Raw genomic sequence first — 24,130 nt, 5'->3', positions numbered from 1 at the left:
GACTAATGCCTGCTTAATGTTATTAACATCCTCTTGACACTTATAATCCCATAACCAAGGCCTATTTTTTCATTTCAAGCTGAGCACTGCAGCACTGTTCATCAGTTGCTGTGGTATGAATTTACAAAAAAGGGTGCTAGTCCTAAAAAAGCTTTTAGTCGTTTTTTATTCCTTGGAGCTGGATAGTTGCAGATGGCATCAACTTTTTTTTGGATGAGGTAATACACCTTGTTGTGACACAAAATGTGCTAAAAATTTCACTTGCTCCTTACCAAAACTATACTTTTTTTATATTGGCTGTTACTATTTATTTATTTAAATCTGCAAATTGTTGAAGTACCTGTTCAATCAGCCTGATATGTTCTAACCAAGTGGGTGTGGCTATTAGCATGTCATCAACATAAACAGCGAGTTTGCTAAGCAATTCTGGTCCTAAAACCTTGTCCAGTGCAGATATAAACTCGCCCACCCTAATGTTCAATCGAAAAGGTAGAACATGGAATTCATAACTTCTGCCACCACAGACAAATGCTGTATATTTTTGACTTTCTTCATGAAGCTTTATTTGCCAGGAGGATGCCTTAAGATCGAGTATACTGAAACATTTTGTACCGTAAAACTTTAGAAGCTGTTTGTCCAAGTTGTCTGGTCTTATGCAAACTGGTACAAAAATCTTATTGATACTTCTAGCATGCAGATCTAATCTTACAGACCCATCTGGTTTTCTGACTGGTAATATAGGACTACAACAGGATGAAAATGAAGGTTGTCTAATTCCCCATTTAATCATATGATTGATCTCTTCCCTTACTGCCTCTCGTTTTGCCCATGGAATAGGATATGACATTACACAAAATGTTTCATGTGGATAGATTTCAAATTTACATTCATAGTCCTTGATTACTTCTGGTTCCTTACTGAAAACATTTGTATACTTAAATAACAAGTTAGAAAGTTCTTGTCATTGCACATCATTTAGTATCTGTGATTGACTTAGTTTCTGCTCTACCATTTCGTAAATAACCACAGTGTTTGGTTTTTGTTCAGCATCCAATTTGTTTGTGAAAAATACAGTTGAAAAGGAATATTGTATTATTACATTTGATTCTAGTTTGTTTTTATTTTTTTTCATCAGGTGTTTGACTAAATAAATACAAAAAATCTGATCCTTTACGTAAAAGTGGCATTTACCATTACCTATGTCAATCTGTGTTTTGTATGTTCTAAATGTGTCCATGACAATAAGACAATTAACTATACATTTGTCAATTATAATAAAATTTCACTTCACTGTAAAATGTTCAGTGTGTAATGGAGTAAGTGTATGATGTCTAATCAATTTAGTCTTACCGCCTGTTGCAGTTTGCACCTTACAATGTTGGACAGGAAATGTTGGGAATTTGCCTCTTTTCTTCAATTCACAGAAAAATGCATTTGACATTAGGTTGGTAGTAGAACCTGAATCTAAAATTAACTGTGTGTCAATATTAATGATTGCTTGTACTTGTTCTTCCTGGATATTATTAGTTGTATCATGCTGATACAGATCATCCTTGATGTCACTTTGTTTGTCAAACATTATGAAACATGTTTGTACTTTTGCTTTGCCCCCACTCCCAGAGATGTCAATAGCCTGGGGCTTAACCGTGAGTGGTTGGTGTTTTCCGGTGGTGTAGTGTGACTTAATTCATTACCTGGAGTAATTTCAGTTTGTTGCACTGTGTGGGTACTTCGCCAATTTGTGTCACTGGCTGCTGTGCCATTATTTTGCTGCACAAAGTTGACTGCGGTACAGCATAAAGCATGGCATTGTTCCCGCATGGTGGCCACTGCTGCGGGTGACTATTTCTGTTCATGTTCAGCATAGTATCTTGTGATGGTGGATTGTAATTTGTTCATGCATTGAAATTACTTCTGTTGTTTTGAAAATTTCTTTTAAATCATTTGTTTTTTCCATTCCCATTACGGTACTCCTTACCTCTGGTTATGTAACTTTGCTTTTGTGTGTACCATCCTTACTATGTGTTTAGATCACATTTTACTGACAGATTTACATAGCTACATTGTTGTTGTGCCTGGTTTTCTGTTGGTTACTGGGTCCAGGTCTTTCCTCATAGATTACATTGATAGTGACAGAAAAATTCAGTGTAATGTTCTGGCACTGAGACTAATTTTTCTCTAATGTACGATAATAAATGACTTTTCAAAATTTTTATCATGTCTGCCTGTGATATTGGGTTCGTACAGTAGCGTATCTAGTTCAGGTATTTTTCAAAGTATCCATGTAGACTACCGTATTTGCCATTGAATGGTGTGGGATTGAAAACCTCACATCTGAGACAGACCAGTATTTGTTGAGGGAAGTTTGTTCAAATTGGATATAAGTGCTGCAATGGTTGGCCACTTCAGTTGCCCACAAAAGAATATGGCCTTGCGTATACCTCATGACAAATCTAATTTTCTGCGCTTCCGTCAAGTTGCATGGAAATACATGACAAAAAGCACCGGCAAATACTACTTGATTTACTCTTTTACCTGTGGTAATGAATGTAGGAAACTGTCTCAGCAAACCTTTGTCTGTAGAAATAGTTGATAGACGTGTGGCATTTTCAGTCATATTTATGTTGTTATTTTACTTACCTGTAATTCCAGTTGGTAATTGCTCAGGTATTGGAATTGTGGATATGTTTACATTCTGCACTCTACAACTGTCACTGGTGCCTGTTGTGGAACTTGTGACAATTTGTGGATAAATACCAACAGAATGCGGTTTGTGCACTGTTGCCTGTTTATTATTTACATGCATATTTCGAGATCCAATAATATTTTCTTCTAAAAGATTGGGAATCATGTTTTCTGCTGCTTGTAATGTTAATGTTTACCTTGTTCACTATTTCATTTTCTTTTCTCTGAGTAGCCTTTTCTACTACATTTGTGTATAACTTTCAATCTGTTACTAACTTCTCGGCAATCATATTACCTTTATGTAACACATTATTGACTAATGAAATCACTCAGATTTTCATTGATCTTCTCTCTCCTTCTTAGCACATGCTGAGTCAACTTCTAATATTGTTACCCTTAAAGTAAGCTATTCTACATATAGAGGTACACCATTACAGGCTTTATATAGTTTGTTAATGACAGTGGTCACTTTTTTTACTGTCGAAAGCAACTGGTTTCGTGTGGCTTCAATATTTGTCTTTGCATCTGTGATTTTCCTTATCTGTTGCTCTACTTGATGATGATGATTGTTAATAGAATCTACCTTATGTTTTAACTCCATAATGTTACTGATAACTTTAGAAAGTACTTCATGCTTTACTTGTTTTTTCATATCATTCAATTCTGCATCGATTTCAGTGTGAAAATTTTTGGCTAAGTCATTGAATTTCTGTGAGACCATGTCTTGCAAATCCTTGAATACTTGTTATTGTTCTTGTTTCATTATATTTAGATCTTGCGTGATGGTGTTCAGATTATGTGTCAAATTATCAATTTTGGTACTGGTATCTTGTTCCATATCACTGAAATTTGTGTTGATACTACCTAATTTCATGTTTCTGTTAGATAATAACTGCCACAGCAGTGCATCAGATGTACTACTGTGGTTGCTGTCAGCTGTACTTTCCAAGTTAATGTTTGTGTTGTGACCAAGTGGTGTTTGTAAAGTGTTGTCAAGATTCAAATTTATTATATCACTCTCCAATGTTTCATTCATGAGTGGCATGTTACTCAGGGAAATCCGTGACATTGTCCCATCAATTGTAAACATTGTGTCATCAAGGTTATTCTGCTGTGGAGCATCGCTATCATTTGTCACACCTTTGACACTCATCTCTGATCTACTTAAACTTTCTGCAGTTGGCATGCATTGCACCTGAACTTCAATTGTTTGATTGTGCAATTCTATACCATCGTGGCTGATTGCATTTTCGCTATAGCTATCAACAATGGACATATATTTTTTGGCCATGTTGTATGAATATGCAAAAATAAAAAATTCACAACAAACATTAAAATTTCATATGCTAATTATTACACTTGATAATTGTACTTTATGTGATGTCAAAGCCTGTTTTACATCTATTATGATATGCAAACTACTGGTTGCAGTTCTTTATGTTTTATTGATCATGTGTACCACAGTAAAAAATTCCTGTACATTTTCCACCATAAAATTCAAGGAAGGGAATAATGAGGAAAAGGTTTCTATCTATATCAAAAGAGGTGCAACTAAGAGTAACCATGCAAGCAATTTGAGTAGACATCCTAGCTTCACCAAGCTGAACAAAATAGCTTACTATGGAAAATTTAATGTAACCTGTGTCCAATTCTTATTCCTTTCCAAAATTTTCTACTCAGTTTTTGCCTTTTTGCTTTAGTTGCTCTCCATCATGATTCATGTAAACAGAAAATATAGACAATTATTTTTTATGACTAATAACAATGTCACACAAATTTCTTACTATAACAGTAGTTAACAAACCCTACTTACAACCAGTGCCCTGAAGTCCTGTAATGGTTACCAGTTGTGAAACTTGATGGCAGATTAAAACTGTGTGCCGGACTGAGACTCGAACTTGGGAAAGGCAAAGATCCCGAGTTCAAGTCTAGGTCCGGCACACAGTTTTAATCTGCCAGGAAGTTTCATATCAGCGCACACTCTGCTGCAGAGTGAAAATCTCATTCTGGTCACCAGTTGTGTTGTAATAATTAGAAAAAAATACATACATATATTTTTGGAAAGAAAAAAATTTAAAGTATATTACAATTGCATTATTAGAAAAGTTCTGCTTATACAAATTTAGGTTAATCAGACTTCATCTCTTACTTTCAATTGTAGATGCAGGCAGCCGACTTCAAGGAGACCAGCAGGTGTCAAAAAATGAAGAACATCCTCCTTACTTGGTTCCACTTCCCTTCAGGAAAAATACTTAATACTGTTGTTAAGTATTATCTTATTCATACACACTTATAACACATAACACTAATAACTGGGCCACCCTCTCCCCAAGGGAAGTGGTGGGTTCAACGGGGTTTGTGTCGCACAAGGTGGACGGTCATTGTGGAGGCTGGCCGTGTGGCATCGCCCGCTCTGCCTGTGAGTGGACATGTGGCCACTTCTTCAGCAAAGTCCGAGCAGGCACAAGGGGGTGGTGGGGGGTGGGGGGAGTTCTTTGTGATTGGGAGCTCCAGTGTTAGGTGGATGATGGAACCCCTTAGAGAAATAGCGGAAAGGTCGGGGAAGAATGCCAGTGTTCACTCTGTCTGCTTGCCGGAGGGTCTCATCCGAGATGTGGAGGAGGCACTGCCGGCGGTAATAGTGGGCACCGGGTGCACCCAACTGCAATTTGTTGCTCATGTCGGCACCAATGACTCCTGCAGTCTGGGTTCAGAGGTCACCCTCAGTTCCTACAGATGGTTGGTGGACTTGGTGAAGGCAAAAAGCCTTGCTCACAGGGTGGAATCTGAGTTAACTATTTGTAGTGCCATTCCCAGAACCAATCACGGTCCTCTGGTGCAAATTTCTTGACCTCCACTATCGGGTGGAGAAATGTAGGGTCCCCCTGAATAGGTCAGGCATGCCCTACACACAGGAAGTGGCTACAAGGGTAATGGAGTACGTGTGGAGTGCACATGCACATGTGGGTTTTTTAGGTTAGAGAATTCCCTCCCTAGGTCCGACAATATGCCTCCTGAGACATGACAAGGTAGCAGTAGGTGAAACGCAACAGGGTGTGACAAAATTAATGTGGTAATTGTAAACTGCAGGAGTGTCTATAGGAAAGTCCCAGAACTACTCTCATTAATAAACAATCACAATGCCCACATAGTAATAGGGACGGAAAGTTGCCTGAAACCAGATGTAAACAGCAATGAAATTCTAAACTCAGATTGGAATGTATACCACAGAGACAGGCTGGACAGTGAAGGGGGAGGCATGTTCATAGCGATAAGAAGTGCAATAGTATCGAAGGAGATTGACGGAGATCCGAAATGTGAAATAATTTGGGTGAAAGTTATAACAACAACGACTCTGTAATATTGAACATATAAGTAATTCTTCTCATCAGATTTTGTGACTTGACTTGTGAAATTGATGTTCTGATTTCAATTTTTTTGTTTCATGCCAATGTGTTATGAAAACTGTAAACAAGTTTCAATGTGAATGTTAATGTTTATGTTGAATGTTAAGTAATATTGTAATAGAATTGAAATGCAACAAATGTTGTGACTGTTGTAAGATGTTTAAAATTGTAACTGTGCATCTGGTTCATACATAGGCAATCTGTTAGGATGTGTAGCATGCAAAACCTCGGGTGAATGCCTTGTCTGTCAGGGAGTGGTAAAAGGTGGATGGCAGGCGATCACGGGAAAATGCGCACGGGCACTGCACGGCACAATGGGCACAGTAGTAGTTGGAGTTAAGCATTGGTTTGAGCAACACCTTCTGGAGCGAGGAGGCTCTCCTGGAAGATATAGCTTCACTGAGCCTCGGGTATGCTGTTCCAACGTCCACACAGCATGGCAAAATTCCATAGGCACTAAATGGAAAAGTATTGTGACACCAAGAAGAATTAATGTGCCAATACATCAAGAGCCATAGCAGTGGTTGTATGGGTGCTCTGTGCCTTGCCATCTCGCCGCCTGCCAACCGCTGCATCCATACTAGCAGGTTGAAACTTTTAGTACTGTATTCATGTGGATCAGAGAGTGAATCGTGTTTGTTTGGTGCAATAATAACCTAAAGTTTACCAGAACTTTCCCATCATTTAATTATCCTCACAACTAACCTAGACAGGGTCCTTTCCAAATGTTGTGCAATCCGTGTGTCCCGAAATGAAAATTAAAATTTGTGTTAATAATAATTATTTGCAATAATAACCTAAATTTTACCAGAACTTTCCCATCATTTAATTATCCTCACAACTAACCTAGACAGGGTCCTTTCCAAATGTTGTGCAATCCGTGTGTCCCAAAATGAAAATTAAAATTTGTGTTAATAATAATTATTTGCAGAACTAGCTATGTTAGAATGGAGTTAAAAGAAAAGTTTTGTTAATGAAGCAGTAAATGAATAACAAAGGTCTAATGAAGTTGAAAGATAACTTTAGTATTGATATAGTAATGAAGTTTATTATTTCGAGACAGATTTAAAGGCATTTAAATGAGCAGTAAATAAGATGAAAAGAGTAGTAACTTATAGGCGTGTAGGGGGAGGCGTGTTTATAGTGATAAGAAGTGCAATAGTATCGAAGGAAATTGACGGAGATTCGAATTGTGAAATGATTTGGGTGAAGGTCACGGTTAAAGAAGGCTCAGACATGGTAATTGGATGTCTCTATAGGCCCCCGGGCTCAGCAGTTGTTGTGGCTCAGCAGCTGAAGAATAATTTGGAAAATATTTTGAGTAGATTTCCCCACCATGTTATAGTTCTGGGTGGAGATTTTAATTTGCCGGATATAGACTGGGAGACTCAAACGTTCATAACGGGTGGCAGCGACAAAGAATCCAGTGAAATATTTTTAAGTGCTTTATCTGAAAACTACCTTGAGCAGTTAAACAGAAAACCGACTCGTGGTGATAACATATTAGACCTTCTGGTGACAAACAGACCCGAACTATTTGAATCAGTTAATGCAGAACAGGGAATCAGCGATCATAAAGCGGTTACTGCATTGATGATTTCAGCCGTAAATAGAAATATTAAAAAAGGTAGGAAGATTTTTCTGTTTAGCAAAAGTGACAAAAAGCAGATTTCAGAGTACTTGGTGGCTCAACACAAAAGTTTTGTCTCAAGTACAGACAGTGTTGACGATCAGTGGACCAAGTTCAAAACCATGGTACAATATGCGTTAGATGAGTATGTGCCAAGCAAGATCGTAAGAGATGGGAAAGAGCCACCGTGGTACAACAACCGAGTTAGAAAACTGCTGCGGAAGCAAAGGGAACTTCACAGCAAACATAAACATAGCCAAAGCCTTGCAGACAAACAAAAATTACGCGAAGCGAAATGCAGTGTGAGGAGGGCTATGCGAGAGGCTTTCAATGATTTCGAAAGTAAAGTTCTATGTACTGACTTGGCAGAAAATCCTAAGAAATTTTGGTCCTATGTCAAAGCGGTAGGTGGATCAAAACAAAATGTCCAGACACTCTGTGACCAAAATGGTACTGAAACAGAGGATGACAGACTAAAGGCCGAATTACTAAATGTCTTCTTCCAAAGCTGTTTCACAGAGGAAGATTGCACTGTGCTTCCTTCTCTAGATTGTCGCACAGTTGACAATTGGTAGATATCGAAGTAGACGACAGAGGGATAGAGAAACAATTAAAATCGTTCAAAAGAGGAAAGGCCGCTGGTCCTGATGGAATACCAGTTCGATTTTACACAGAGTACGCGAAGGAACTTGCCCCCCTTCTTGCAGCGGTGTACCGTAGGTCTCTAGAAGAGCGAAGCATTCCAAAGGATTGGAAAAGGGCACAGGTCATCCCCGTTTTCAAGAAGGGACGTCGAACAGATGTGCAGAACTATAGACCTATATCTCTAACGTCGATCAGTTGTAGAATTTTGGAACACGTATTATGTTCGAGTATAATGTCTTTTCTGGAGACTAGAAATCTACTCTGTAGGAATCAGCATGGGTTTCGAAAAAGACGGTCGTGTGAAACCCAGCTCACGCTATTCGTCCACGAGACTCAGAGGGCCTTAGACACGGGTTCACAGGTAGATGCCGTGTTTCTTGACTTCCGCAAGGCATTTGACACAGTTCCCCACAGTCGTCTAATGAACAAAGTAAGAGCATACGGACTATCAGATCAATTGTGTGATTGGATTGAGGAGTTCCTAGATAACAGAACGCAGCATGTCATTCTCAATGGAGAGAAGTCTTCTGAAGTAAGAGTGATTTCAGGTCTGCCGCAGGGGAGTGTCATAGGACCATTGCTATTCACAATATACATAAATGACCTGGTGGATGACATCGGAAGTTCACTGAGGCTTTTTGTAGATGATGCTGTGGTGTATCGAGAGGTTGCAACAATGGAAAATTGTACTGAAATGCAGGAGGATCTGCAGCGAATTGACGCATGGTGCACGGAATGGCAATTGAATCTCAATGTAGACAAGTGTAATGTGATGCGAATACATAGAAAGATAGGTCCCTTATCATTTAGCTACAAAATAGCAGGTCAGCAACTGGAAGCAGTTAATTCCATAAATTATCTGGGAGTACTCATTAGGAGTGATTTAAAATGGAATGATCATATAAAGTTGATTGTCGGTAAAGCAGATGCCAGACTGAGATTCATTGGAAGAATCCTAAGGAAATGCAATCCGACAACAAAGGAAGTAGGTTACAGTTCGCTTGTTCGCCCAATGCTTGAATACTGCTCAGCAGTGTGGGATCCGCACCAGGTAGGGTTGATAGAAGAGATAGAGAGGATCCAACGGAGAGCAGTGCGCTTCGTTACAGGATCATTTAGTAATTGCGAAAGCGTTACGGAGATGATAGATAAACTCCAGTGGAAGACTCTGCAGGAGAGACGCTCAGTAGCTCGGTACAGGCTTTTGTTAAAGTTTCGAGAACATACCTTCACCGAAGAGTCAAGCAGTATATTGCTCCCTCCTACGTATATCTCGCGAAGAGACCATGAGGATAAAATCAGAGAGATTAGAGCCCACACAGAAGCATACCAACAATCCTTCTTTCCACGTACAATGTGAGACTGGAATAGAAGGGAGAACCGATAGAGGTACTCAGGGTACCCTCCGCCACACACAGTCAGGTGGCCTGCGGAGTATGGATGTAGATGTAGATGTAGATATACTGGAACTCTTGAACACATAATAAACTCAGTAATCAATTTTTTAAATACAGCGATCATAACAGTTTCAGGGTCCCCCCTCATTCATTTGAATTCTGAAGTATTCTAAATTGGTTTGACCAGCAAAAATTAAAGTCAGTATAAAAGTCAAATTTATCATTGTTTTTTTTTTTTTTTTATCAAAATTGACATTTTGTGTGTGGCATGAAAGTGCAATTTCTAAGGTAACTTATGCCCGATTTTAATCAGATTAATAGACAGTATAAAGTTTTGTAGTATATATTATAGTGTAATGTTATGTATTCATCCATATCAGTACAGAATGTGAAACTATCAGTTCAATAGATTTTCTGGTTCTAAAATTTGACTATATTATGCAGTGTTACAACTTGTTGTTTTGCATGAATATATACCAACTTGTATGGGGAAGAAACTCAGTTAATGCCTAATTAGGCTGGCGACCGTATAATTATCTAATTTGTAGCATCTTATGGGTTGCTTTTGATCCATACTGACGTGTAATTGCATTTTGAACTTACTTGACAGATCATTATTATTATAGAGTGGATGTTAAGTCTGATTTGCCACCATTCAGGTACACGCAATAGATGACTATATGAAAATCTTTTCTCATAAGGTGAATCCCGCTCACTTACCATAGCACAGGCTTTAACGAGTACTGTGTCAGGGATTATAAGGTCATGGTTAAAGCAGGCTCAGACATGGTAATTGAATGTCTCTATAGGACCTGGCTCAGCAGCTGTTGTGGCTGAGCACCTGAAGGATAATTTGGAAAATATTTCGAGTAGATTTCCCCACCATGTTATAGTTCTGGGTGGAGATCTTAATTTGCTAGCTATAGACTGGGAGACTCAAACTTTTATAACAGATGGCAAGAACAAAGAAACTAGCGAAATTTTTTTAAGTGCGTTATCTGAAAACTACCTTGAGCAATTAAACAGAGAACTGACTCATGGCGATAACATATTAGACCTTCTGGTGACAAACAGACCTGAACTATTTGAAATTGTTTATGCAGAACAGGGAATCAGTGATCATAAAGCAGTTACAGTATCGGTGATTTCAGCCATAAATAGAGACATTAAAAAAGGTAGGAAGATTTTTCTGTTTAGCAAAAGTGACAAAAAGCAGATTTGAGAGTACTTGATGGCTCAACACAAAAGTTTTATCTCAAGTACAGGTTTGATTTGATTTGATTTCTTTATTAATCCATGTAACAATTTACATTGTGTGCATTTCGTCAGCAAAATCATATACAATACAATATACCTACAAATTATGCACATAAAATTAATATTTACACAAATTTTTAAAGTATGTTACATTAGTTTTATATCCTTATGTAATTTTCTTATACTACTGTAAAATTTTGGATTTCATATTTTAATTATTTCCTCACGTATTACAATGCAGACTACTTTAATTTCACTACATGTTTTAATTCAGATAGTCCGTTACTGCATAATAACTTTTATTTAATAAAAATTTTTTTAGTTTTGTTTTGAACTGTCCAATTGTGTCAATATCTTTTATATTTAGGGGTAATTTATTATACAATTTAACAGCATTGTACAACAAGCTCTGCTGCATTTTAACTTTATTTTTTCTCTCTAGATGCAGATTGTATTGGTTTCTGGTTCCATAGCTGTGTACTAAAGAATTTTTAACGTAGCAGTCAATATTTTTCTTTACATACATAATACTTTGAAAAATGTATTCACAGGGGACAGTTAGGATTTCCAGCTTTTGGAAATGTTCAAGGCAGTGAGCCCTACTGCCATTCTTGGTTATTATACGAATTGCTCTTTTCTGTAATTTGAAAACTATTTGAATATTTTTACTGTTGACTCCCCAAAATATTATTCCATAGGTAATAACAGAGTGGATATAAAAAAAATATACAGATCTGACACATGTAGTATCACACACTGCAGTCAGAATTCTAAGAGCATAGCATGCTGTAGCGATTCTGTTACTAAGTATTTTAATATGTTCCTCCCACTTTAACTGATTATCAACATGCATACCAAGAAATTTTGTGTAGTCTACACATTCTATAGTTTCATCATTTAATTTAAAGTTGTTATAGTGTGGTTTTTTGCAGATATAGAAGTTTACAGCATTTGTTTTTTTAAAATTTAGTGTTAGTTTATTATTGGATGCCCACTCACGTACACTGTTTAGTGTTTGTTCGGCTTTTTCTTTCAGTGCATCTGGTGATTTGTCATTGATTAGTACATTTGAGTCATCTGCAAACAATATTGTTTGTCCATGCTTGATGCTCTGTGGGAAGTCATTTATGTAAATGAGGAATAGTACTGGGCCAAGGACACTACCCTGTGGGATACCTATATTTACATAATTTGGGTCTGAAGTATACTTTACAATATAGTTTGAGCGACTTGAAATATGTGAGATTTCAGTTATCTGTCTTCTATTTTTTAGATATGACTGGAACCACTTTTTCACAAGTCCCCTTATTCCCAGTTCATCTAACTTATTTAACAATATGTTGTGGTCTACTGTATCAAACACTTTAGTTAGATCAAGAAATATACCTGTTGTGTAGTTCCCTTTATCTAACGCTTCTAGAATGTGTTTTGTGAGGTGTGCTGTTGCTGATTCTGTGCTTTTCCCTGATCGAAATCCAAACTGGTCAACAGACAGTAAGTTGTATTTATTTAAATAATTCATTAGCCTATCTTTCACAATAGTTTCTAATATTTTTGCAAAGCATGAGAGTAGAGAAATTGGCCTATAATTTTCAATTTTTCCTGCATCACCTTTTTTGAAGAGAGGTAGTAATTTAGCATATTTTAAATAGTCTGGAAAGTAGCCCTGCTTGAAAGATTGATTTATAATATCAACTAAAGGTGGAAGTAGGCTCTTGATACAGTCCTTAATTATAAAAATGGGGACTTCATCCAGTCCAGCTGAGTTTTTGTTTTTCAGTTTGCTGACTGCTTTGTAGACTTCTTCCTGTGTTGTAGGGAATAACACCATCGAGTGTGATACACCATTATTTGGCTTTTTGACCTGAGGGGCTGTTAAAAAATTTTCCAGTAATTTTTTTCCTATGCTACTAAAATAATCATTTATATAGTTTGCCAAATATATTGGGTCTTTTATTACAGTCCCTTCCTCTTTGATTTTCAGGTTTGACAGATTCACTTTCCTGGTACCAGTTTCCTGCTTTACAATTTTCCATACTGCCTTATTTTTGTTTTCAGCAGAGAGCACCAGTTTGGAGTTATGAGCTCTCTTTGCTGCAAGCAATATTTTCCTATATGTTTTCCTGTATCTTTTATAAAAGAGTGAGAAAGCAGGATTAGTTTGGCTGTGTTTAATGGAGCTCAGGTACTTTAGTGTTTCAGACGATTTTTTGTTGCCTTTTGTGACCCACTTGTTTTTTCCTGCTGTTGATAATGGACATAACACTTTGGGAAATGTTTCTTCAAAATTTAATTTAAACAATGTCATGAAATTTTTGAATTTTTCATTTGCATCTACCTCTGAGTATACTGAGTCCCATGTTACTCCTGCTATCTGTTTGGCAAACTCATATCTATTTTGTTTAGAAAAAATTCGTCTGTAAATATGCCTTTTCTTTGTTTCTTCTGGAGCCACTTTTATAGTAATGATTTGACCTGAGTGATCAGATAATCCTAGCTCTGCTACCACCACCTCATAGTTTTCTTTGCCTAAATCTGTTAATACCTGATCAACAGCTGTCTTTGAGTATTTTGTTATTCTTGTTGCACTGTTTACCATTGGAACTAGATTGAAACTTTGAGCAAGACTTAATAATGAGTCCCATGTAGCATCAGGATTCAGTTTATCTACATTTAAGTCTCCACATAAGGTAGTGTTGAGGATCAGTGGACAAAGTTCAAAACCTTTGTACAATATGCATTACATGAGTATGTGCCAGACAAGATCATAAAAATGGAAAAGAGCCACTGTGGTACAAAAACTGAGTTAGAAAACTGCTGTGGAAGCAAAGGGAACTTTGTAGCAAACAGAAACATAGCCAAAGCCTTGCAAACAAACAAAAATTACACGAAGCCAAATGTAGTGTGAGGATCCTTTATCATTTAGCTAGAATATAGCAGGTCAGCAACTGAAAGCAGTTAATTCCATAAATTATCTGGGAGTAGGCATTAGGAATGATTTAAAATGGAATGACCATATAAAATTAATCATCAGTAAAGCAGATGCCAGACTAACATTCGTTGGAAGAATCCTAAGAAAATGCAGTCCAAAAACAAAGGAAGCAGATTACAGTACACTTGTTTGCCCACTGGTTGAATACTGCTCACCAGTATGGTGGGATCCGTACCAGACAGGGTTGATAGAAGAGATATAGAAGATCCAACAGAGAGCAGTGCGCTTCATTACAGGTTCATGATAAACTCCAGTGGAAGATTCTGAAAGAGAGATGCTCAGTAGCTTGGTATGGGCTTTTGTTGAAGTTTCGAGAACATACCAAGGAGTCAAGCAGTATATTTCTCCCTCCTACGTATATCTTGCGTAGAGACAATGAGGCTAAAATCAGAGAGATTAGAGCCCACACAGAAGCATACTGACAATCTTTCTTTCCATGAACAAGACTGGAGTAGAAGGGAGAACCCACAGAGGTAGTGAAGGTACTCACCGCCACACACGTCAGGTAGCTTGCAGAATATGGATGTAGATGTAGCTGTAGATACTTCATATTTTAAGCACTACATCTTAATCGTCCTTCTACACATAAAAGAGTGAAAAATAAAATTATGTACAAAGAAAAATGAATGGTTTTCTTTTCATTTGTCTGCGCCTTACCATGTATTCATAATTAATGTCTTTGATGATGCTTATGGTCAATCAGTGTTTCATGTTTTGTTTTTAATAAATTTTAACTTTAGGATATCCTGGGGGTCTTTCACCATGTACCTACACAACTGCTCATCACTACAGATGTGACAGCCTTCTGTGGCTAGACTGTATGGAAACATCTTCTTGGTATGGAATGGGTAGCAGTGATCAAAGAGGAGGTATTGCTGGTAATTGGTTGGTTTGATGCTTAATCTCATGTTAGTAAATTGCCAAAGTGTCTGTAGCAAGACATCCGAGTTAATCTCTGAAATAAACAGTAGCAATGCCAATATTGTATTAGGTACCAAAAGCTGGTTGAAACCAGACATAAAAAGTAGTGAAATTCTGAGCTCAGATTGGACAATGTTTAGGAAGGATAGGACTGATGCTATGGGAGGTGGTGTGTTCATTGCAGTTAAAAGCTGTTTAAATGCAATTGAGATCGATACAGGGTTGGACTGTGAAATAGTCTGGATAAAGCTGTCAGTCAGACAAGGATTGACCATTGTATTAGGATGTTTTTATAGACCACCAGCATGTGCAACAAATGTCGCAGAACATTTCAGGGAGAGTCTTGAGTACATAGGAAGTAAATATCCAAATTATCCATTAGTTATAGGTGGAGACTAATCTAGCATCCACTGACTGGGAAAATTACAAGTTTATCACAGGGGGCAGATGCAAAGATTTGTGTGAAGTTATTCTAGGAGCACTCTCAACATACAACCTTGAACAATTGGTTAGAAAACCAACTCAAGATGGGAACATATTAGATACCTTGGCAACAAACAGACCTGATCTTTTTGAGGTAGTTAATCTAGAAGAAGGTATTAGCAACCATAATGTCATTGTGGCTTCTATGTCACTGGAAGTTGCAAAAATAAAAAACAAAGAAACAGCATAGAGTTTTCTTGTTTGGGAAAGCAAATAAAAGTGTCATTAATGAATACCTTCATAGTCAGCTCCAAGCATCCACCATGGGACACAAAGATATTGAGCATCTTTGGTTGGAATTTAAAGGTATTGTCTACCATGTGCTAGAGAACTATGTGCCTAGCAAAAGTATAGGGGAGGGAAAGGATCCACCTTGGTACAACAAACATATTAGGAAGTTGCTGAGAAAGCAGAGAATTTTGGATAGTTGTTTTAAAAGTAGCCACTGGCCCCGCTGACAAACAGAAATTATGTGAAATGAAAGCAGCTGTCAGAAGGACAGTGAGAGATTCTTTTAACAAATCTGAAAGCAATATTTTATCTGCAGATTCTAAAAATAGTCCCAAAAAATTTTGGTCGTAAGTAAAATCTATGAATGCTACAAATAATTCAATACCTTCTCTTGCTGACAGTACAGGTAATGTAACTAATGATGAAAAACAGAAGACTGAAATTCTAAAACTAGCCTTCAACAACTTGTTTACGTTAGAAAGACTGCAGCACCATTCCCCCTTTCAATTTTCGAACAAACGAAAGGATGGCTGATATAGTGTTTAGTATATCTGCAATTGAAAAACAATTAAGATCCTTAGACGCCAGGAAGACATCTGGCCCAGATGGTATTCCAATAAGATTTTATGTTGACTATGCTACCAATATAGCACCATTCATATCCATCATCTATCAGAGATCATAGGAACAACGGAAAGTTCCATGGGACTGGAAGAAAGCCCAGGTCATCGCAATCTATAAAAAAGGTAGAAAATCGGATGCACATAATTACCGGCCAATTTCACTGACATTGATTTGTTGTAGAATCATGGAATATATTTTGTGTTTAGATGTAATGATCTTTCTAGACTCTGAGAAGCTCATCTGCAGAAACCAGCATGGTTTAGGAAACAGTGGTCATGTGTGACACAGCTGGCCCTCTTTGTGCATGATATACAACAGGCTCTAGACACTGGCTCCCAGGTTGATGCCATATTTCTTGACTTTTGAAAGGCATTCAACTCAGTTCTGCACTGTTGCTTGCTACAAAAAGTGCACCTTATGGTCTATCCAATGACATATGCAGTTGGATAGAAAGTTCTCTAACAGACAGGAAGCAGTATGTTGTCCTGAGGCTGACTTCAACAGAAACAAGCGTAACATCAGGTGTGCCCCAGGGCAGAGTAATACATCCTCTGCTTTTTATGATTTACATAAATGGTCCAGTTGATGGTATAGACTGTTTGCTGATGATGCTGTACTCTACAGGAAAGTAGTATCACATGAAAGTTGTGAACAAATCAATGAGGATTTGCAGAAAATAAATGTGTGGTGTAATGACTGGCAGTTATCTCTCAATATTATTAAGTGTAACCTACTGCATGTAACAAGGCAAAAATCCCCATTAATGTACAAGTACAAAATAAATGCCCAGTCTTTGGTAGTGGTAACATCCGTCAAGTATCTGGGTATGAATATTCAAAATGATCCCAAATGGAATGATCAGATTACTCAAGTAACGGTTAAGGCGAACTCTAGATTGCGATTTATTTGTAGAATCCTGAAGTGATGCACTCCTTTAACAAAGGAAATAGCTTACAATACATTAGTTCATACAGTCTTGGAGTATTGTTTGTCTGTATAGGACCCTTACCAGTTGGGTCTGATTCAAGAGATTGAGAAGGTCCAAAGAAGAGTGGCAAGATTCACGACTGCTACATTTAGCCATCACTAGAGTGTTACAAATCTCATAGAAAGTTTGAAGTGGGACACACTTACAGATAGAAGGCATGCTAAACAGGAGGGGCTTCTCACTAAATTCCGAAATCTGATCTTCACCGAGGATGTATAGCAAATATTATTACCACCAACTTTCAAATCACGCAGTGATCACCTTTCAAAGATAAGGGAAATAAGAACTTGTATTGAGGTGTTCAGACTGTCGTTTTTCCCTCGCATGACCCGCGAGTGGAACAGAAGAAGGAAATATGATTTTGGACCGAATTGTGCCCTCCACCATACACCGCTCGGTGGCTAGTGGAGTATATATGTAGATGTAGATGTAGAAGGAGGTACTGATGTAGTAATCTTTGAGGTGGAGATCAAGAGTTCAGTGTGGAAGTTGGCTTGTTGGGTTGAGGACAACTTGGTGAAGTGGATGGGGGCAAAAGTGTTGAGTTTATGGAGGAATGTGGATAGGGTGTCCTCATCCTTGGTCCAAATCATGAAGATATCATCACTGAATCTGAACCGTGTGAACAATTTTGGGTTCTGGGAGGATAGGAAGGATTCTTCTAGACAGCTCATGCATAGGTTGGCATAGGGTGGTGCTATGTGGGTGAACGCTTCATAGACTGAAATTACCCTCCCACCCTTGTACAGAAACAGATCTCCTCTGCCTTATCTCATTGGTCATCTACCACCTTCCACATTCCCACTGTCCAACCACAGAGAAGCACTCCCCATGTGACTCATGTGACTCAGTACCACCCAAGGTTTGAGCAACTGAATCTCATTCTCTAATGGGGTTTTGACTATGTCTCATCTTCCCTGGAAATGAGGAGTATCCTACCCACTATCCTTCCAATACCTCCCACAGTGGTATTCCACCACCCACCAAACTTACACAACACCCTTGTCCATCCATACTCCACCCTTGCACCCAACCTATTGTCTTAGGGCTGATATCCCTGTAATAGACTTAGATGTAAGATCTGTCCCATACAATCTCTCATCAGCATCTATTCCAGCTTAGTCACAAGCATCACCTATCACATCAGCTGCAATCATGTGCTATGTTCTACATGGGCATACAACCAACAAGCTGCCCGTCCGCATGAATGAGCACCGACATACTGTGGCGAACAGACAGCTGGACCCCCAGCGGCTGAACATGTTACCCAAGACAATGTGCTCACTTCAATAACTGCTTCACATTCTCTGCCATCAGGATCTTCCCCACTACCACCAGCTTTTCTGAACTGTCCATGTGGGAATTCTCTTTGTAATATAGCCTATGTTCCTGAACCCTTCTGGTCTCAACATTTTCCAGTCATTGTCCTTCTCCCACCTGTCCCATTTCTTGACCCCTCTCCCTCGCCAGCATTCCAGCACCAATGCACCTGCTATTCTCTTTTTTTCCCCCTCCTCTATTTCTCTCATTTTCCACTCATCTCCTTCCCACCTCTCAAACCTTACAACTGCAGGTATCAGCCTATCCTGTCCTCAATGTGTCCCTACATGTTTACAAAAGCAGCACTCCACCCTCCCCCATCCATATTCTGCTATCCTTCCTTCTCCCCACCCCAGCTTCCTCCCTACCCCCACCACCCAGATTGCTTTTCACATCATGTGCAGTTGCTTGTAGTCTAGCCCCAGTGGCCAGAGACAGTGGTCATGAGTGTTCAAGTTGTGCTTGTGTAAACATGTGTGTATCTGTTTTCTAGGTTAGAAGAAGGCCTTTTGACTGACAGCTCATATGTTTAACAGTCTTGTTGTCTTGTTTTGTTGTGACTGTTTGTGACTTAATATCTCTTCTATATGGTGAGTAGAAATTTATCCTTTTGATGACACTGTTACTAACATAAATAAAAAAGCATGCATGAAAAATTGGATTTGTTGGGTTTTGCAAAAATATGTATTTTGTAACTTTTTTCCCTCAACAAAGGCTGTTAGTGATTAACTTACATTATTACTTTATCACCCCAATCTGCATGGATGGTCAATAATATCAACAATATTGAATAAAACTAAAAAACTGCCTTGCCTGTAATGTTCTGTGGATGATATTTGTCGAATGAAGTATGAAAGACCTTGGAGTCTGAGAAAGATAGGAAAGAGATGTTCAGAGTTATATTCAGTTTCTGAACAGAAGACAGATACAAATGTATATTTATCATCTGCACAGGCATGTCTTCCCATAAAACTATACACAAAGAAATTACACAAATAAGATATTTCACTTAAATTTGTAATAGTTCAGTATTGCTAACAATAAACAATGTGTTTCACAAAATCTGACCTACAACAGTCATTCCACAATGACATACTTCTAAATGTATCTGTTGAAGAGATAGTCATTTTTTATATGACAAGAAAAGCTTTGCTTATGGTTGGAGAATAATTTAGTATAGCTATTACAACAGATACTGTGTCTTTCTAAATGCTGTTGAGTGTACAAATATAACAACTTACCCTGTCATCAATAACAGCAGCTAATGGTAAAGCATCAAATGCCAAGTTTACTGATTGCCACACTTGTTTTCCTAAAGTTTCTCCAAATTTTGTTGTTGCTTCTCTGAAATACAACAATCATTTTAAATGCAGTAGACCTTGGGCACAGACTTTGCAAGCAGTACTTTCAGAAAGAGTTTAACTTACTTGAGGAATGTGTACCTCAATTGTACTTCTCTGATCTCATGATTTCCTCTGAGAAGCCATATCCGCTTTGGATTCTGAACTTTATAAGCAAAAAGATAAGCTATAACCTCAACACTGTAAGCCCCTCTGTCAACATAGTCTCCAAGAAATAAGAAACAACTTGGTGTAAGTGTTGGACCAAGACCCCATAATGTCTTCTCAAAATTGATAAGATCAGGGAAATTTCCATGAAGGTCTCCTGTAAACAATAAAATAAAAGCTAACTGACTAATCTGCATTCTGTAAGAAGTATAGCCACTAATGTAGTAGTGGTAGACAGTAACAATGTTTAATGTTGCATATTAATGGCATATTTTTCTGAATGAATCACCAAAAGAACTGTCAATGAAACACCAGTGTAGTTGTAATCACTCAAGAAGTTTCACAGAAACTATTAAAGGATGAAAACATGTGGAGAAGGTGTTGGTAGATCATCAAATAAAGTGAGTGGTGGTATGAATGTACTGAATAAATGTTATCACAATGTAGGCATATCCTTGTGGCAAAAAATCATCCACTGTTGACTTCCTGTAACATGTATGTATCAAACATCAGTTTCAAAACTGTGTAATGTAAGTGAATGCACTATTTATCCATGTAGAAATTAAAGGAACAGAATGGATCCAGTATTACACTGGAGGCTGCTGTAATTCTTCTGCAAGGAGTCAATTGGTCTGTCAACATCAGCAGAATTATACTATAGATATTAAGCAATCAGACCACATCGGTACTCCACAATACCATACAGAAATATTAAACTTATTTCAATATACTTAACATCAATTGTGATCAAACAGAAAATAATATACTTTTTTAAATATCAGTGTATAGAAAGTGAATTTACTACAAAATGAAAGTTATAAATGATTATTATGACAATTTGTGACTGATTTACCAGTGGCTGTAAAAAAAAGACTGAATCAGAGGTGAAAAAATACACATAATTTTTAAGATTTAATATTGAGATTTTTTACTTTGTTCCTTGTAAAATCTTTATTGAATTATTGTAGTGAATATAAGGGTTTTCTGTTTAGGGAAGACAAAAGTAAAGCCTTAAGGCAAACAGACTAAGCAGTTAGTGTTGTAAGCATATGTGTATAAAAAGTTGTATTACTGTATTTTGTATGGCCAAGCATTATTCTTTGTACAATTTTGTATGTATTATTCTTTGTACTACTTAATCTGAAATTTTGTATCTTCATTTTCCATAAATTGTGTTGCATAAATTTACATGCACTTTTGGACAGCATCCATACATTGTTTATTGTCTATGGGTGGATAAATAAATAAATAAATAAATAAATAAATAAATAAAATAGAAGATAAAGGTAAACTGAATGTAGTATGAGAGGGTATGATATGCAGGCAATAGAATGAATGAAAATACACTCTAAACAAATGGTTATCAATACTAATTAATACATGATGAAAATTAGTTTCTACAATTAACTTGTAAATTGTGAAAACCAATCATGATGCACTGCACTGCAGATGTTCAGAACATAAACAATGACAAAGTCATAGTTTACATGCTGTACAAAAAGTTCCACCGAAAATAAAGATGCTGAATGGTGAGCAATAGTACTGTACAAATTAATAGCTAAAACAGGTTATTTGACAAATAGTTTCCCAAAAACATTACGGAAATGAGAAAATGTAAGTATCAGTGAAATGCCAGCACATCTGTGACTGTTGTAATGAATAATAGTAACAATTGTAATTATAACAATGAAAAAGTAGATATGAGTGAATTTCAGACACACAGACACATACATACACATATTTTTATCATAGTGAATTATTTTATGTTATGTGAATAAAATAAACATATAAACACCACTAATTACATGTTGCTGTGTGTTCAGAGAAAATAAATAAATGTGTTAAAACTACAGGAATGCTGTTACATCAACAAAAAATACTGTTTGTCAGTTATATTAAGTAGATCTTGTTTATCTTCTGCAGGCTTCTTCACATTCATATGGTTATACTCACGATTGTCAAAAAATGATGGTTATCAACATACTATAAGAAGAGAGGTCTGTTTACAATCCTTACTTGTTATGCCAGCCGATATCTAAAATGCATCGCTTCAGCTTCTCCTAGTCTTTTTTTGACCAAATAGTCCAATGGGTACAATATTTCAACAATCAGACATGTTGCCATGTGTGTGAAATCTTACAGGACTTAACTGCTAAGGTCATCAGTCCCTAAGCTTACACACTACTTAACCTAAATTATGCTAAGGACAAACACACACACCCATGCCTGAGGGAGGACTCTAACCTCCGCCCGGACCAGCCACACAGTCTATAACTGCAGCGCCTAGACCACTCAGCTAATCCCTCATGGCAGATATGTTGCCATTATCAGGTGCACTGATATAGTGACCTCTGGGTGATACATGGTTAATTTATACCCTGTCCCCCAATGGGAAATTTTATACAAAGTCTGCATCTGAGTGCACATGTGGTCATGATCATAGAGATGATTGCGTAGCATCTGCAGTCAGTGACACCTGGCAGGATGCCCAGATTTATGTAGCATGGGTGTAGTTACTCTGTACATCCTTGCTCCCAGAATATTATGTTTTCAGAGTGTCTTTTTCATCAGACCCATTGGTATTTTCCAAATCTTACTGAGTTTGTAGTTACAGTCTTGTTGATGAGATTGTCCCTGGTGCTTTATTTGATCCCTAACAATTCTGTCCCAATATTTGGAAGTTTGTGCAAAATACAGCTGCGAACACCCTGTGCAGAGGAATGGGGTACTGAAAACAATAGTATACAGAGCATGAAACATCTAAGATGCAGATAGCCTTCATCAAGAACTGGAACACCTTGTAACTAAAAATGTAAAAAAATGTTACTAGGAATGACAGATTTGGTGAACTCTGCACCCCTTCACAACAGTGCAATCTGTAGAGAGAAATAAATAGTTGGAGAAAGAAGCAGCCAGTGCCTTTTCACCATATGCCAACATACTATCAGGAAAAATTGGGTGCATACTGAAAGAGCACTAAAAACTAAGATCATCATCAGCAAGAGACATTGAAAGGACAATAATTTCTCAAAAACTTAGCATCTGTGCCACAGTACATATGATGTTTGAGGTATATATGGTATGTGATTGCAAACAAATGTATTCCCTGAGAACTTGTATGCTGGGATGAAGGGATAATATGTTATTGATCTATATGTGATGTTTTTGACCCTGCAGCCACTATGAATCAAGACACAAAAGAATTAAAGACATTAGCAACCAGTAGGCATTGATCTAAATCAAAGGGGAAAGTTGACAATTTGTCGTTGGATCAGAATTCAAACCAAGGTCACCAAGTGAGGTGTTCCAGTGGTTAGCACACTGGACTCGCATTGAGGAGGATGATGGTTCAATCCTGTGTCTGGCCATCCTGTTTTAGGTTTTCCATAATTTCCCTAAATCCCTCCAGGCAAATGCTGGCATGATTCCTTTGAAAAGGCACAGTTGACTTCCTTCCCAGTTCTTCCCTAATCCACTGAGACCAATGGCCTCACTGTCTGGTCTCCTCACCCAAAACAACCCAGACCAAGGTCTCTTGTGTACTAAGCAGATGTGCTGAACACAAAGCCATCCAGATTCAGCAGTCATCACAACTGCATTGACTACCCTAGAAGACTGCCAGTCTCGCTAGCGGGATGAAAACAGAGCTCACCATCTGCAGCATCGTTGACAGGACTGACTGCAGACCTTTGGTACAGAGCTGAGTGGAGGGTCTGAATCAGAGGCTGAGACAGTTCTGCGACCGTGTGGGCTGCAGATTCCTCAACTTGCGCCATAGGGTGGTGGGGTTTCGGGTTCCGCTGGATAGGTCAGGAGTCCACTACACGCAGCAAGCAGCTACACGGGTAGCAGGGAGTGTGTGGCGTGGACTGGGTAGTTTTTTAGGTTAGAAAGCCTCGGGCAAGTACAGAAAGGGCGGCAGCCTCAAAGGGTGGGGGGCAAAGTCAGGACATGCAGGGGCCAAGCAGCAATCAGTATTGTAATTGTAAACTGTCGAAACTGCATTGGTAAAGTACCGGAACTTCAAGCGCTGATAGAAAGC

The 24,130-nt window shown here is 37.9% G+C and overlaps 1 protein-coding gene across 3 annotated transcripts in view; it reads right to left on the bottom strand.

Annotated features, from left to right (window-relative positions):
- LOC126272461 (uncharacterized) overlaps positions 1-24,130 on the bottom strand; it is a 531,522-nt gene that overhangs the window by 200,585 nt on the left and 306,807 nt on the right. For all 3 annotated transcript variants that reach the window (XM_049975341.1, XM_049975356.1, XM_049975349.1), the window contains exons 12-13: positions 20,008-20,245; positions 19,822-19,924 (exon numbers count right to left, since the gene is read on the bottom strand). In XM_049975341.1, the coding sequence (XP_049831298.1) occupies positions 19,822-19,924; positions 20,008-20,245 (341 nt within the window). The remainder of the gene's footprint in view (positions 1-19,821; positions 19,925-20,007; positions 20,246-24,130) is intronic.

This window comes from Schistocerca gregaria, chromosome 1 (assembly GCF_023897955.1).
Source record: "Schistocerca gregaria isolate iqSchGreg1 chromosome 1, iqSchGreg1.2, whole genome shotgun sequence".
In the NCBI taxonomy this organism is placed as follows: Eukaryota; Metazoa; Arthropoda; class Insecta; order Orthoptera; family Acrididae; genus Schistocerca; species Schistocerca gregaria.
The sequence above is the reverse complement of the archived record's forward strand: the minus strand, read 5'-3'. Positions and strand labels throughout refer to the sequence as shown.